Source organism: Pongo abelii, chromosome 19 (genome assembly GCF_028885655.2).
Source record: "Pongo abelii isolate AG06213 chromosome 19, NHGRI_mPonAbe1-v2.0_pri, whole genome shotgun sequence".
Taxonomy (NCBI): Eukaryota; Metazoa; Chordata; class Mammalia; order Primates; family Hominidae; genus Pongo; species Pongo abelii.
Window position 1 is genome coordinate 70,932,611 of NC_072004.2, and position 14,263 is coordinate 70,946,873.

Consider the following 14,263-nt stretch of genomic DNA (forward strand, 5'->3'; position numbering starts at 1 on the left):
GATTATGTGATTATTTGATTTTTAAAAAACTAGAATAAAATATTGATATACCATTCTTAACTCTTTTGTAAAACAAGTTAAAAACCATTATCTATCTACTGTGATTGCAGTTTTCTTTATTCCCCAAATGAACTAACCATATTGGAGTAATTAGTTCTTTGTTTCACTTAACCATGCAGAGATATTTTTGAACTAAAAGGACTGCGTTCAAACTCACATACAATGCAGCTTTAGCATTCATATTTCAATTTTTTCAATTTTTAATTTTTATTTATTTTTACTTTTTAGAGAGATGGGGTCTCGCTATATTGCCCCAGCTGGCCTTGAACTCTTGGGCTCAAGCAGTCCTCCCACATTGGCCTCCCAAAGTGCTGGGATTACAGGCATGAGCCACTGTGCCTGGCCATGTTTGATTTTTTTAATTGTAGTGGAATCATTACCTTGGTAAATTCATATCCCAATTTAAAATGCCCCAAAGCAAATAAAGCTTCATTATAAATTCAAATACTGTATTTTAAAATGTACATGTTATATACCCAATAGATGCATACTGGAATTACTACAACAAGCAGTTACATTCATGACGACCAGTACTAAGTTTTTTTAACACTGCAATAGATTATGCTAGATATATTGCTTTATTATGATCACTGTTGCTTAGTACAGTAACTTTAGTACAATAGCTTATATGATAGCATTTTTAAAGCTTTAATAAAGTTAGTAGCATTTAGCAATATCAAATGAAACATTTTTTATGTATAGGATGTATTTTAGGTCAGATGCTTATGCAAGAATAAGCACTTAACATGCTGTTATATCCTTGACAAAACAAAATCATCCCTTTTCACTAAATAGAATAAACCAGACTAAAAGGAATCTGAAGTAATTGAAAGAAAATTAAAAATTTTATATCCCTGTATTATGTTAAAGATTATTTAACATAATATTTTCCTGGTTAAAACATACATTTTTCTGGTTGAAATATATATATATATATAAATTATATATATATAATATGTATATATGGAGAGAGAGATAGAGGAGAAGAGAGAGGAGAGAGAGAGAGAGAAATATTTTAAAGGCTGTACTAAAATGCTAACATAGCTATAGCCCTTAGATGATACTTTAGCTGGGAAAAAGTATGGTGAGTTGTACTCAACTACTTTTTCTGCTTAGAAAAGAATTAAGAGCTTATAAATTTCTAATGTCTTAAAACAGGTATTTATTAAGATCTTAAATATACCTGTATTAAACAAATTAGGTTATTTTAAAAACTTTGCAACAATACCTCACTTATTCACAAATATGTTTTCTACCCATATTTATTACAATTTGAGTGATTTAAAAACAAATCCTGCAAATACTCTTAGCTTAGATAACAATACCGTTATCTTAGTTCACATAAATGATTGCAAGAAATATTTATAATACTTCATATAGTATCTTATTTATGGCTTATAGCAAACACTCTAATCACATTTAGCTTTACAGATGGAAAAACTGGGATGGTGGGTAACTGTTCTGATAACTATAGTAACTACCTTTTCAATTTGCTTTTCATGTTTTGTTTGCGTAGTTGGCCTTCTGATTTTTTTTCTTTTTTTGGTGGGGGATACAACCTTTAAAGCTCCTTGAGTAAAGTAAATCTTCCAGAAATCAGATACTTATTACAAAAAAAAACTTTTAGATATATGTAGATTAACTTAATTTTACTTATCTCAAATTAGCCTTGGGGTGTGTTCTATAGTTTGCTCAGAATTTCTCATGGAAAATAACTCTTATTTTTCTCAGTATACAAATGATTTATCTCAAAAAGAAGAATCCTCATTAAGTGACTAGTGAGTCCCCCTTTAAAAACTTGTTTATAATTGCTCTTTTTGAAAAATAGAAGAAATATTATAGGTTTAACCAGTCATGGAATAATGGTGAATAGCTCAGTGTGACTCTTAACACAATCCTATTCAAACAATCATTTTTTCCTTAGCGTATTCAGCCATTGAAAAAAATTACAAAGACTTTACTAAACCAGCTTAATGCTTACAGTCTCTGATGAAGTTTCAAGGGAAAAAGAAGACTATTGGGAGAATATAAAGAAAGAGACTGTACTGAATTTGTGATTTTATTTTTAAGCTACTCCCTCTCATTCATATATATATATATGTCTATCTCCATAATTAGATTCAGAGAAATGTCCTTTACTGTTTTTTTCTTCTGAAGAGAACCACATATTGATCATAACATTTTCCATACATACGTAATAACTTACATTTTGGGACAGAGGGAGTTGGTATGGCCCACCTTGGTCCATCCTAACATTTTCCAATCAAGTCAAATACTATCTTTGGATTAATTAGCTGTTGATGGAGGTTTGATAGAGGGAATACTGCATGATCTTCTCATGATAAGCCTGACTTCTATATCTGGTAGATTATCCTGCTTAGTCTCTAAACACCCTTCATCAGTGGCTGCTAAATGAAGATCAAATCGAAGAGAAACAGATTTTTTCCTCAATCGAGGGTTATCTTTAAAGAAAGAACCTTCCCATTCTTTAATAACTTCATCCACTTTCTCTGTCCTGAAATGATAAAATAAACCTTTTAATAATGAAGAAGTATGGGTCTCTTAAAAATATGTATTATGTATTTCATATCTATGGAAAAATCAAGAAATTTGTATAATTTATAGTATATAGAATTTATAATGTACATACTTTAAAAATCATATGAATAGAATTTCAAAGGAATTATACGGAATTCTCATGTTTGGGTTGTATTTTTGGAAAAAAATGGCAAAGTAAGGATTCAGTACTCTTCCATGAGTTTTTATGTATATATGTCAGATTAAAAATCACAGTATAGGCTGGGTGTGGTGGCTCATGCCTGTAATCCCAGCACTTTGGGAGGCTGAGGTGGGCAGATCATGAGGTCAGGAGAATGAGACAAGCCTGGCCAACATGGTAGAACCCCATCTCTACTAAAAATACAAAAAAAAAATAGCTGAGTGTGGTGGCACGCACCTCACTCCCAGCTACGTGGGAGGCTGAGGCAGAAGAATTGCTTGAACCCGGGAGGCAGAGGTTGCAGTGAGCCAAGATCACGCCACTGCACTCCACCCTGGCGACAGAGCGAGACTCCGTCTCAAAAAAAAAAAAAAAAAAATCACAGTATTCTAAAACTGTGTTTGGAAACATTTAAACAAAGAAGAGTAATTACTGGGATTACGCAAAGTTAATTTATTTACATATATTTATTATTATTTCTTAGTCAAAGTTTCTTTACTTACTGAATAGTGCCATGAGCTTCAGTGCTCTCCTTAACGATACTCCCATTTAAGATTGCCTGTTTGGTTACTGTTTCTACATTTTCATTCTCATACTTTTGTGGGACTTTTGTAGTAAAAGATATTTCATTTATAATGGCTGTGAAAATATTATTTATGATATATTAAATTACAGTATTGAATTACTGTTCACAAATTATATTCAAACTTTTATTCAAATATTGCTTTTTTTTTTGCTACTATAAAGTATTTAATTTCCTTATAAAGTAATCCCTGTAAATAGTACTTCACTTTTCAAATGAGTTTATTTATGTCGGAAACTCACCTGATGGTAAAACAAAACCAACTCTACTTGTGGTAGGCTTTTTGTCTTTTTTCCCACCTTGGATACAACCATAATATCTGAAATCAGAAAGAATTATATTTTAAGAGCAACACTGTATTAGCAAATAATTAAAACAAACAGGAGAATGGATAAATCATATATTCACGCAATAGAAACACTATTTAACTGAAAAGAAATGAACTAAGGCTACACTGTATCTTTATGGATTGATCCCCTAAGAATAATGTTGAGTGAAAAAAGAAGTTTTATAGTTTTATAAAGTTTAGAATAATATGCAAAACGATTTCATACTTTGTAGAAATACATACATATTACTATAAATAAATGTATGAGACTAATAAGCATCAAATTCAGAAGCCAGGTCAGGTAGAGGGAGGAGCATGAGATTGGGGGATGTGGCTTAGGTGTCTAGGGAACTTCAACAACATTGGAAACACTTTACTCTTTTTTTTTTTGGAACTATTTTACTTCTTAAACTGGGGGAAGTGGGTACAGAGGTGGTCATTATATTTTTTTGAAATTTTCTTATATAAGTGTAGCCTAATTTTTTTAAAGTTTTACTATGCAAATATTAAAGACTATTTGATCAATATCTTGAATGATTAGGAATTAAATAAAATTCACAACCATTCATTTTATTTAACAATTATATAGTTACATGTATATAGGAACTGGAATGATTAGGAATTAAAATTTATAACCATTTAACTATATAGTTACATATATACATATACATATGTATATACATGATATGTATACACACATTTACACAGAACTTACAATGTGCCAGGTATTGTTTTAAGCACTTTACAAACATTAACTCATTTAATCCTCACAGCAATCCTATGAGGTAGGTAGTAGTATTATTCCCATTTTACAGATGAGAAAACTGAGGCACACAGAGGTTAAGTAACTTGCCCAAGGTCACTCAGCTAGTAAGTGGTATATTTTTAATTCAGTTTATGTTTTTTCAAAGATTTAATAAATGTCAAGATTTAATATAGGCTAAAGTTGTTTCACCTAGTTTTCATCTAGTTTTATAGAGGACTTAGAATTTGGAAACAAGCAAGAATAAAGATTTTTTCATGGAGAATTGGAGGTTATGTCATGCTCAAAGCAATATGACCTTATAAGTCATTACAGATTATGATGTATGAATTAATAAGAATTCCTCTTTTGATATCTTTTCTTAGGATATCTGGTAGTCTTTTAAATCATGACTCAAAATAATATTGCTTTCCGTGGTTGTAATATAATTACATTAGAGTAATGATTATTGTTTTGAGGTTTGATGTGTGGTAGAGAGTGAGCCCTTGGTCAGGGGGATTGTGGTGATTGTGAATTTTCCAGGCTTTTGTTATGGGTGATCCTTAGAAGGCACAGAATAATCCTAGAAGAGATGAATGGCAAGGAAAGTGAGAAAGTTAGGAAAGGTCTTTCTCTCTCTCTCTCTCTTTTTTTTTTTTTTTAAGGTGGAGTCTCACTCTGTCGCCTGGGCTGGAGTGCAGTGGCGCAGTCTCGGCTCACTGCAATCTGCCTCTCCTGGATTCAAGCGATTCTCCTGTCTCAGCCTCCCGAGTAGCTGGGATTACAGGCATGCACCACCATGCCCAGCTAATTTTTGTATTATTATTATTATTTTTTTCTTTTAGTAGAGACAGGGTTTCACCATGTTGGCCAGGCTGATCTTGAACTCCTGAGCTCAGGTGATCCGCCCACCTCAGCCTCCCAAAGTGCTGAGATTACAGGCGTGAGCCACCACACCCAGCTCAGGAAAGGTCTTTTTTCATGATTAGCTCATTGTAATCCCAAACTCCTGGGCTTAAGCAATCCTCCTACCTTAGCCTCCCAAGTAGCTGGGACTACAGGTGTGTGCCACCATGCTCAGCGAATTTTAAATTTTTTTATAGAGATGAGGTCTCACTATATTGCACAAGCTGGTGTCGAGCTCCTGAGCTGTAGTAATCCTCCTGCCTCAGCCTCCCAAAGTGCTGGGATTACAGCAGTGAGCCACTGCAGCTAGCCAAGACTACAAGATCATTTTTGTAGTAATCTAGAATTGTTTACATTTTGTTCTAGGTCACTTTGGCTATTTGGTTCCTAATTTTGGAAGACTAGAAATGGTTCTTTCATATATTCTTTGCAGTGCATACCTTATTTTATGAGCTCAGTGAGTACACCATGATGATGATGGGTTTTTTGGATTTAATTTCTCTGACTACATCAACAATGGCATAAGTGGCTCTGTATTTCTGGCCCCTTGTCATTAACTAAATGGATTTAGGTACCTGATTTCTTCTTTTTCTAGGAGGCGGCGATAAGTTGCTATTTCTTGTTCCAGCCTCATCTTCGTGTTGAGAAGCATCTCATGCTCTTGAAGCTGCTTTTCGATGCCGCGCCTTACTTCCTGTAGCTCTTTTTCTAGTCCTTCAATCACAGTCTCTAGGTCTTGCAGCTGCATCTGGTAATGCTGCTCACTGGCATGCAGGGAGTTTTCAAGGCCCCTTTCCTGTTTTATATAGATTTTCATCAGTGAATCAGTAACACAGAATGTGTTTCTGAAATCTGATTTGCAATATCTTCATCTTTTTTTTTTTTTTTTTTTTTTTTTGAGATGGAGTCTCACTCTGTTGCCCAGAGTGTAGTGCAATGGCACGATCTTGGTTCACTGGAACCTCTACCTCCTGGGCTCAAATGATTCTCCTCCCTCAGCCTCCCAAGTAGCTGGGATTACAGGCACGTGCCACCACGCCTGGCTAATTTTTTGTATCTTTAGTAGAGACGGGGTTTCATCATGTTGGCCAGGCTGGTCTCAAACTCCTGACCCTGTGATCTGCCCGCCTTGGCCTCCCAAAGTGCTGGGATGACAGGCTTGAGCCACCGCGCCTGGCTGTCTTCATTCTTTTATGTTCTATTTTTTTCTTTAAAAACATTGCAATAATTTTATTATACCTGTGCAAGAGGTGTGTTTCCTTACAGCTTTGTGTGTGACCCCTAATTTTTAAAAAATTATATTTTATTTACATAACTAGAGATCTTACTCTATTTCAAAGACATTCTGTGATAATTCTTACTGAAAAAAAAATCCTCTGCAGTGTGATTAACTTATTATCACTCTGAATTATCTGATTTTTAAATTATCGAAAGTATACTTCAGAGGTAGGCTTTGTAAAAAAAAAAGAAAAAAAGAAAATATAGTACATTGAGTATCAAGGCCAGAGCGGACTGCTCATAAAAGGCATTTAGGAACATGCTTAAATACTTTTTGTTTGTTTGTTTGTTTGAGACAGTCTCGCTCTGTCGCTCATGCTGGAGTGCAGTGGCATGATCTCAGCTTACTGCAGCCTCTGCCTCCTGGGTTCAAGTGATGCTCATGCCTCAGCCTCCAGAGTAGCTGGGATTACATGCATGTGTCACCACACCCGGCTAATTTTTTGTATTTTTAGTAGAGATGTTTTCGCCATGTTGTCCAGGCTGGTTTCAAACTCCTGGCCTCAAGTAATCCACCTGCCTTGGCCTTCCAAAGTGCTAGGATTACAGGCGTGAGCAACCGCGCCTTGCTCCAAACATGCTTAAATATTTTTCTTTCTTTTTTTTTTTTCTTTTTCTTTTCTGGAGACAGAGTCTCGCTCTGTCACCCAGGCTGGAGTGCAGTGGCATGATCTTGGCTTACTGCAACCTCTGCCTCCCAGGTTCAAGCAATTCTTGTGCCTCAGCCTCCTAAGTTGCTGGGACAACAGGCGCATGCCACAATGCCTGGCTAATATTTTGTATTTAATAGAGATGGGGTTTCATCATGTTGCTCAGGCTGGTCTCAAACTCCTGAGCTCAGGCAATCAGCCCACCTCAGCCTTCCAAAGTGCTGGGATTACAGGGGTGAGCCACAGTGTCAGCCTAAATATTTTTTATTCGACATCTCAATGGCATGGATAAAAGAATCTCCACTGTTAAGGCTTTGGATAATAACGAATGCTCTATTCCCCATTTTCAGCAACTAGAAAATCCCAAGGTAATACGAAAGGATTTCTTCATTTTTACAGGTCCGAACTAAACCTTGAGTTAGTTGGTAACAGACACTGCCACAATGGAGGGAGGGGTGAGTAATTAAACTAGGATCAGGGATAGAATTCAGTGGCCTTGATTTCCAGTTTCTCATGGTAAATAAACGGACATTCATCCTTTCCTTCTCTTAATCAAATCACATCTGAGGACTCAATTGGTCGGTTACTTTTGGGATCATTCTCACCACAGCATGGAGAGATTCAATTTCCACTTGCAGGTGGTGCCACTGGCGTCGGGCCTCCTTGAGTTCTGCTTGAGCTGCCTTCAAAGCCTCTTCATCTTTGTCCATTTTTTTGCTTATGTCTTCTTCTAGCTAACAAGAAAGCCAACAGCAACAATAACAAACAAAAAACAAGGAGTGCTTCTGAAAATGAGATGTGTAAAAGCAATTATAGAAAAATTGTATAGGAATCAAAACATTTTTCCTTAACTTATTAGATTATAATGTGTGTTCTAGTGCCTAGTTAACTAATTAAATATGTAAGTCTGTTGCGTTCTTAGCCCGTTTTCTCCTATGTTAAATGATTTCAAGAAATCCCTTCTAACTATGACAATCTATGAAATATGGAAAAATACATTTACATGAATGAAAACAGTTTGCAGGACCAAGATTTGTGATCTCTGATTCTTGACTTTTCATTATTTATGGATCACTAGGAGGAAGGATTGAAAATTAGCTATTTCCCCCCACATTTTCTTGTAGGCTGCTTTGCAGAAGCAGATAAACAGCTGTACCCCTAAAACTGATCAATCCTGGGACCAGGTATAGGGACAGGGAGTAAATACTTCTAGGAAATACATTACTAGTAATTTAGAGAATTAAGTTATTATAGGCAATAAGGCTCACAAGTAGACTTCCATATTAAGAAAATCTGTTGATTTACCTTTTTCAAGATGATCTTTTTAAAAGGCATATTAATTTTGGGTATCTGGGTAATAAAATGAATAAATAATAAAAATGACTTCTCTAAGGATTGTTTTCTAAATATTCTCCTATTAAAAAAAGTAGAATATTTTATATTTAGCTTTAAATGTTTTTATGTTGATGTTGAAATGAAAAGAAAGTATCTGTTGACAGAATTTTTAACATTTGGCCCCAGGAACAGTGAGAACAATGTATAGAATTGATTGTAGTATTTTGAAGCAAAATTTGTAACTTTTAATATTCTTATAAAAATATATTTTAACATTTAAAAATTTAATTTTATCATACATTAGATTTTTTAAAGGAAACGTTGAAGTAAATGAAAGTTTATGAATAAAGTTTAGGGCAAGGTATTGGAGAACAAAATTCGTATATTTCTTTTGGTTTGTTGAAAATCTCTTCTTAGTGTTAACTTGGCAAAGTCATGCAGCAAGCAACATCTACCAGAGCAACTACAGAAGGTAAAGTAAAGAATTTTGGAAAGAAGAAAACAGAAAAATGCTGGTATCTGCTGGTCTTGTGGCTTTCGTATATGGAACTGGCAGCTAAGCTTGTTTGGTAACTGCAGTCCCAAGATGGCCCCTAAAGAACTCTATCTCCCAAGATGAGTCCTAGGGTGATCCCCTTCTACATTGACTCTGGGCTGACCTGAGTCTTGCTTTAACCAGTAGAATGAGGGAGAAGGAATGCTGTGCCACTTCTAGACCTAAGTCTTAGGAAGCCTGATAGCTTCCATTTCTATGCTTTTGGGAGCCCTGGGCCAATATGCAAGAAGTCTGGATACCCTGCTGGAGAGATCTTGTAGAAAGGCCAGATGGAGAGAGACCCTGAGGCTACGTGAAGTGAGAGAGAAAGTCCCAGCAGAGCCAGCCTTTCGGCAATGCCCTGCCAAAGTGCCAGACACATAAGTGAGCCCAGTCATGCCCCAAGACGATTGAGGTCCCAGATGAGTTTTGGGGTGTTATACAACAATCTGTAACTAAAATAGCTTATTTAGAAATTAAAAAAAATAACTAATCAGGCGGTCTTGAATTTATTTCAGCTGACTTTCTGAGTTATTTGGAAGAAAATCCTCTAAAGTAGTTTCAAATTAAAAGACACTTTAAACAAAACTCACCGTAGTCTTGCTTTTTCATTTGAATTTACTCATTTTGGCCCTGTGACTTGTAAACTAAACTCATATTTCTACTATTGCAAAGTTAAGTGTTTTGTTTACAAGTTTTAGAAGTTGTCATCTATTGATTTTTTTCTTCTCTTTGTAAAGGTGAATGAACTATCCCAGCGCTTACCTGTACCAGTGACTTTGCTTAATCTAAGATGTTGATCATTCTTTATGAAGACTGAAAATGTTATCTAGAGGTGAAATTTACAATGGAACTAAAAATGAGTTGCTGATGGAATAAAGGCCTGACATTTTTCTACCAATTTCTTTTTTTTTTAAATTTTGGGTGATATTCTTAAGTAAACTTTTTGCTGTATTTCAGGGTTTGGAAGATAACTTGAACCCATATATGATAGGTAAACTAAAAAATCCCCTAAATTTCTTAATCTTTGTTTTTAAAATATTTGTTTGTAAATTTGTTTAAAGACTTGAGACCTTAATTAATTGCTGAAGGTGATTGTTACTTTAAAACTAAGTCTATGAAATTAGGATTTAGTCCTTATCTAAGTAGGCTCTCTTTCTCTTTTTTGAATACTTAAATATTACAAGCTTTGTAATGGAAAGAAACGTTTCTCATCTTGTAGTACAGAAGCAAAAATCTTAGTGGAGAATCGTTACCAATTTCGGGAATTTCAATGGTCATAATTTATATCATTGTTTCTGAATGCCATGTTCACACACTCAGATGATTTCTATTTATAACAATCTGGTATAAAATGGAACTCGTTAAAAAGATGATAGAAACCTTTTAGAAATATTTATCTCTAGAAAGTATACATGCTAATAAATCTTACTTAAAGGTTTTTCATTTTAAAGATGTTATTTAAATTATCTCTGTAAATAACTCCATAATATCTTTGAAGGTATTTGGAATGCTTCCTTCCTGAAGATTGTCTGTAAGAGGTTAGAGTGCACCATTTTAATGTATGTTGACCCCATGTTAATCATAGGAACCTCACAATTTATATAAAAATCAAATGCATCAATCAACACTTACTTAATGGCAATTTAACAATATAATCACAGTATTTCCCCCTGTAGTCCCAGTCACATTGCAGTAGAAGCTAAATTCCTTCCCCAATAGATGCTGCATCGAAAAGGAAATACTGTACCTCAGAGAGGCCGGGACAGGAATTGGGTAGACATGGACTGTCTCCTTATTCTGGAAGGTGCCTGTCTGTATGAAATCATTACCTGGATCCTTGTTGAGAGCACCGTCTCTATCTGATTTCTGGTGAGGATCTTTTCATAGTTTGCCCTGATCTCATTGAGTAGCTGGGACAGTTCCATTCTTTTCCCATCCTCCACCTTGGCTAACTGAACCTTATCGATAGGATGAGTCGCTGCGGCAGAGTCTGCTAGGTCTGCGCGGAAGGCAGAGAGCCTCGCAGAGTCTTAAAGATGCAGAGCTCCTTTTTCAGAGACCGCGGAAATTCTCATCTTTCTAACTAATTATGCAAATACAGGGTAAACTCTTTTTCTCCTGTTGTTATTGGCATAGTAGAAATGTCAGATTCTTCATGAAGGAAAGGACAATTTCAAAAACCTGTACTGGTTCCCTGTAAAAACTGAGCCCTTTGAGGGGAGGGGGAGTTCATTTTTGTGAAAAGGAAATGGGGCATAACATAAAGAAAATTGCCGGGCATGGTGGCTCATGCCTGTAATCCCAGCACTTTAGGAGGTTGAAGTGGGTGGATCACCTGAGGTCGGGAGTTCGAGACCAGCCTGGCCAACATGATGAAACCCTGTCTCTACTAAAAATACAAAAATTAGCTGGGCGTGGTGGTGGGTGCCTGTAATCCCAGCTACTCGGGAGGCTGAGGCAGGAGAATTGCTTGAACCCAGGAGGCGGAGGTTGCAGTGAGCCGAGATTGAGCCACTGCACTCCAGCCTGGGCAACAGAGTGAGATTCCGTCTCCAAAAAAAAAAAAAAAAAGAAAAAGAAAAGAAAATAAAATTATATTTAGTTTTCTCAAAATGTTGCATGGAAATAAATCTGGGCCCAACACAGGATAGTCAAAATTTTCTTTTACAGTTTTTCTCACTGTTTGGATCTTTTAAACAGAAATGCTATGGTAGGTCATTAGAGTATGTTGTAAATCTTAAATATTCTGACAGTTATTGGAAAAGCTACCATCAGATTAAATTGACAACTGTCGTTAGCTCAGAACTGACTGACCGTATTTCTCTCAAATGCATACTGTGGAGCTCATAGAGGGCTGCTGGCCTGATAGAGTTTGATGTATTGAGATGAAGCTGTAGCTACAGATAAGTGCTGGTGACTGTGAGAGTTGTGAGTTAACATTTCCAAAGTTTTAACAAGGATGAAGAAATAGACCTTTTGGTGTATTCACCAGAAGAACCCTTGAGTCCTTTGGAGGGTGTAGTCAATGTACCATTCCATCCAATCGTTGCAATCACTTGAGCCCTTCGGAGGGTGTATTCCATCCAATCCTTGCAATCCCTGATAGTTTCTAACCTGTAAAGATGAAAAGACTGAGCCCAGAGAGGTTGAGGCATCTTGCCCAAGGTTGCTCAGCGATGTATGACATCACTGGGACTGGCTCTTTGACAACTTGCTTGTGTTCCATGTATTACCCTTGCATATCTGCCTCTGCATTCTCTCTCTCCCCTCCTAAATTCCTGGTTTAATCTTTCCAGCTTGTTGCTAGACGTGACAGAAATATGTTGTGAGAGTGAATCTATCATTATTGTTATTTGTGGAGTGGCTTTGGCTGAATTGTATCTGGAGCACAGTTCAGGGGATAATTAGACCTGGGTTCTAGCCCTCACAGGGCCTTTGCATACATGTCCTGCTCTTTTAATTTCTGAATTAACTCACATCTGGCCAGGCCAGTCTATGCTGGGCATTCTCACAGTCTTCTCCAAACAAAGCTGTCCTACCCACAGCCCCTGGTGAGAGGAGAGGTTCCAGGTTATTCCTGACCCACCCCTCCCTACCTCCTGCACCTTCCCCACCAGTCACAACTTGATTATCTATAGATTGGTCAGAGACCTTTGGGGTAGGCTGAGACAGAAAGCTCTGACTAAAGAGGATCATTAATGATTATCTAGGCCAAACTGATTCTCTTTCTTGGTAACTGGGACTGAGAAATATGAAGAGAATTAGGCTTGCGAGTGGAGGAGAGAGAAGAAAGCAATGAATTAAATTCCTAAATTAAATTCAGGGAGCAATGAATTAAATGCTTCCTGCTACTTTAGGTAGCTCCTGCTAATATCCGCCTGAAACACAGAGCTGAACTAGATTCCCTGGAGGGTCATTCCTGGCAATCTGCATTTTAAATAGGTCTGCCAGCATTTCTTAACCACCCTAAATAAAGCAGCGCTGTCCAGTGGAAATATAACACAAACCACAAATGCAAACCACAGATGTCCTTCTAAACTTTCTAGTAGCCATATCAAAAGATTGAAACAAAAAGAAGTGAAATTAATTTTACTATTATATTTTATTTAACTTGATGTATCCAAAATGCAGCAACCCATATAAAATGTTAATGAGATCTTTTACATTATTCTTGATACTGTCTTTGAAATCCAAGTGTATTTTATACTTACATCGCATCTCAGCTTGGAACAGCCACATTTAAAGTGCTCAATAGCTGGGCACAGTGGCTCACCCCTGTAATCCCAGCATTTTGGGAGGCTGAGGCGGGAGGATGGCTTGAGCCCAGGAGTTCAAGACCAGCCTGGGCAACATAGAGAGACCCAGACTCTACAAAAGAAAAAAAATTAAAAAATTAGCCAGGAGTAGTGGTGCAAGCCTGTAGTCCCACCTACTTGGGAGGCTGAGGTGGGAGGATCACTTGAGCCTGGGAAGATTGAGGCTGCAGTAAGCCAGATCACACCACTGCACTCCAGCCTGGGCAACAGAATGGGACCCTGTGTCAATAATTTGAGGCATAATAATAAATATTTATTTATTGAGACAGACAGAGGGGATAGGATTTAGAAAGGTATTTTACAAGCATGTGAGTGATGCAGTCAACTATTTCTAGATCTCAAATTTTATTTTTCAAGGAAAAAATATTATTACTTTACTTTTCAAAAATACTACCCTTTATTTAAATAAAACAGTAACAATACCTCATTAAAGGCTATGGCATATATAAAATTGTGGGGTCCCTACAATTCTTGGTGCATGGACTGAGATTATGATGGAGATTGTCATAAATCCATTATAGTTGTTAGAAAAGTAAATAATTTAAAAATGTTGACTTTATTAAAAGGAGAAAGTTTGTTATAACACATCTCACAAATGCCAAAATACTGTGTTTGGGGACCCTGGCTCCAGGGACATTCATGTGTCTGTGTGTCTGCACACTGAAATCACTTCTGGAACTTTAAAAAAAGGTGATGACTGTGTCCTCCTCCCAGAAAATCTGATTTAATTAGCTCAGGAGGAGGCCTGGGCATCAGAATTTTTGAAAACTTCCCAGGTGTCTAATATGTAGCAAAGTTTGAGAGCCAT

The 14,263-nt window shown here is 36.5% G+C and overlaps 1 protein-coding gene across 2 annotated transcripts; it reads right to left on the minus strand.

Moving 5' to 3' along the window:
- Positions 1-478: 478 nt before the first annotated feature.
- Positions 479-11,144, minus strand: KRT222 (keratin 222). Of its 2 annotated transcripts, none has more exons than XM_009251812.4 (6): positions 10,969-11,144; positions 7,872-8,000; positions 5,914-6,134; positions 3,605-3,681; positions 3,283-3,418; positions 479-2,575 (listed from the first exon to the last, which is right to left on the minus strand). In XM_009251812.4, the coding sequence occupies exons 1-6, from the start codon at positions 11,062-11,064 to the stop codon at positions 2,347-2,349; spliced, it is 888 nt and encodes a 295-aa protein (XP_009250087.3). In that variant the 5' UTR covers positions 11,065-11,144; the 3' UTR covers positions 479-2,346. The 2 variants fall into 2 exon arrangements, with proteins under 2 accessions (XP_009250087.3, XP_009250088.1); XM_009251813.4 differs by having other exon boundaries at positions 1,023-2,575; positions 10,887-11,059.
- Between the last annotated feature and the right edge of the window lie 3,119 nt (positions 11,145-14,263).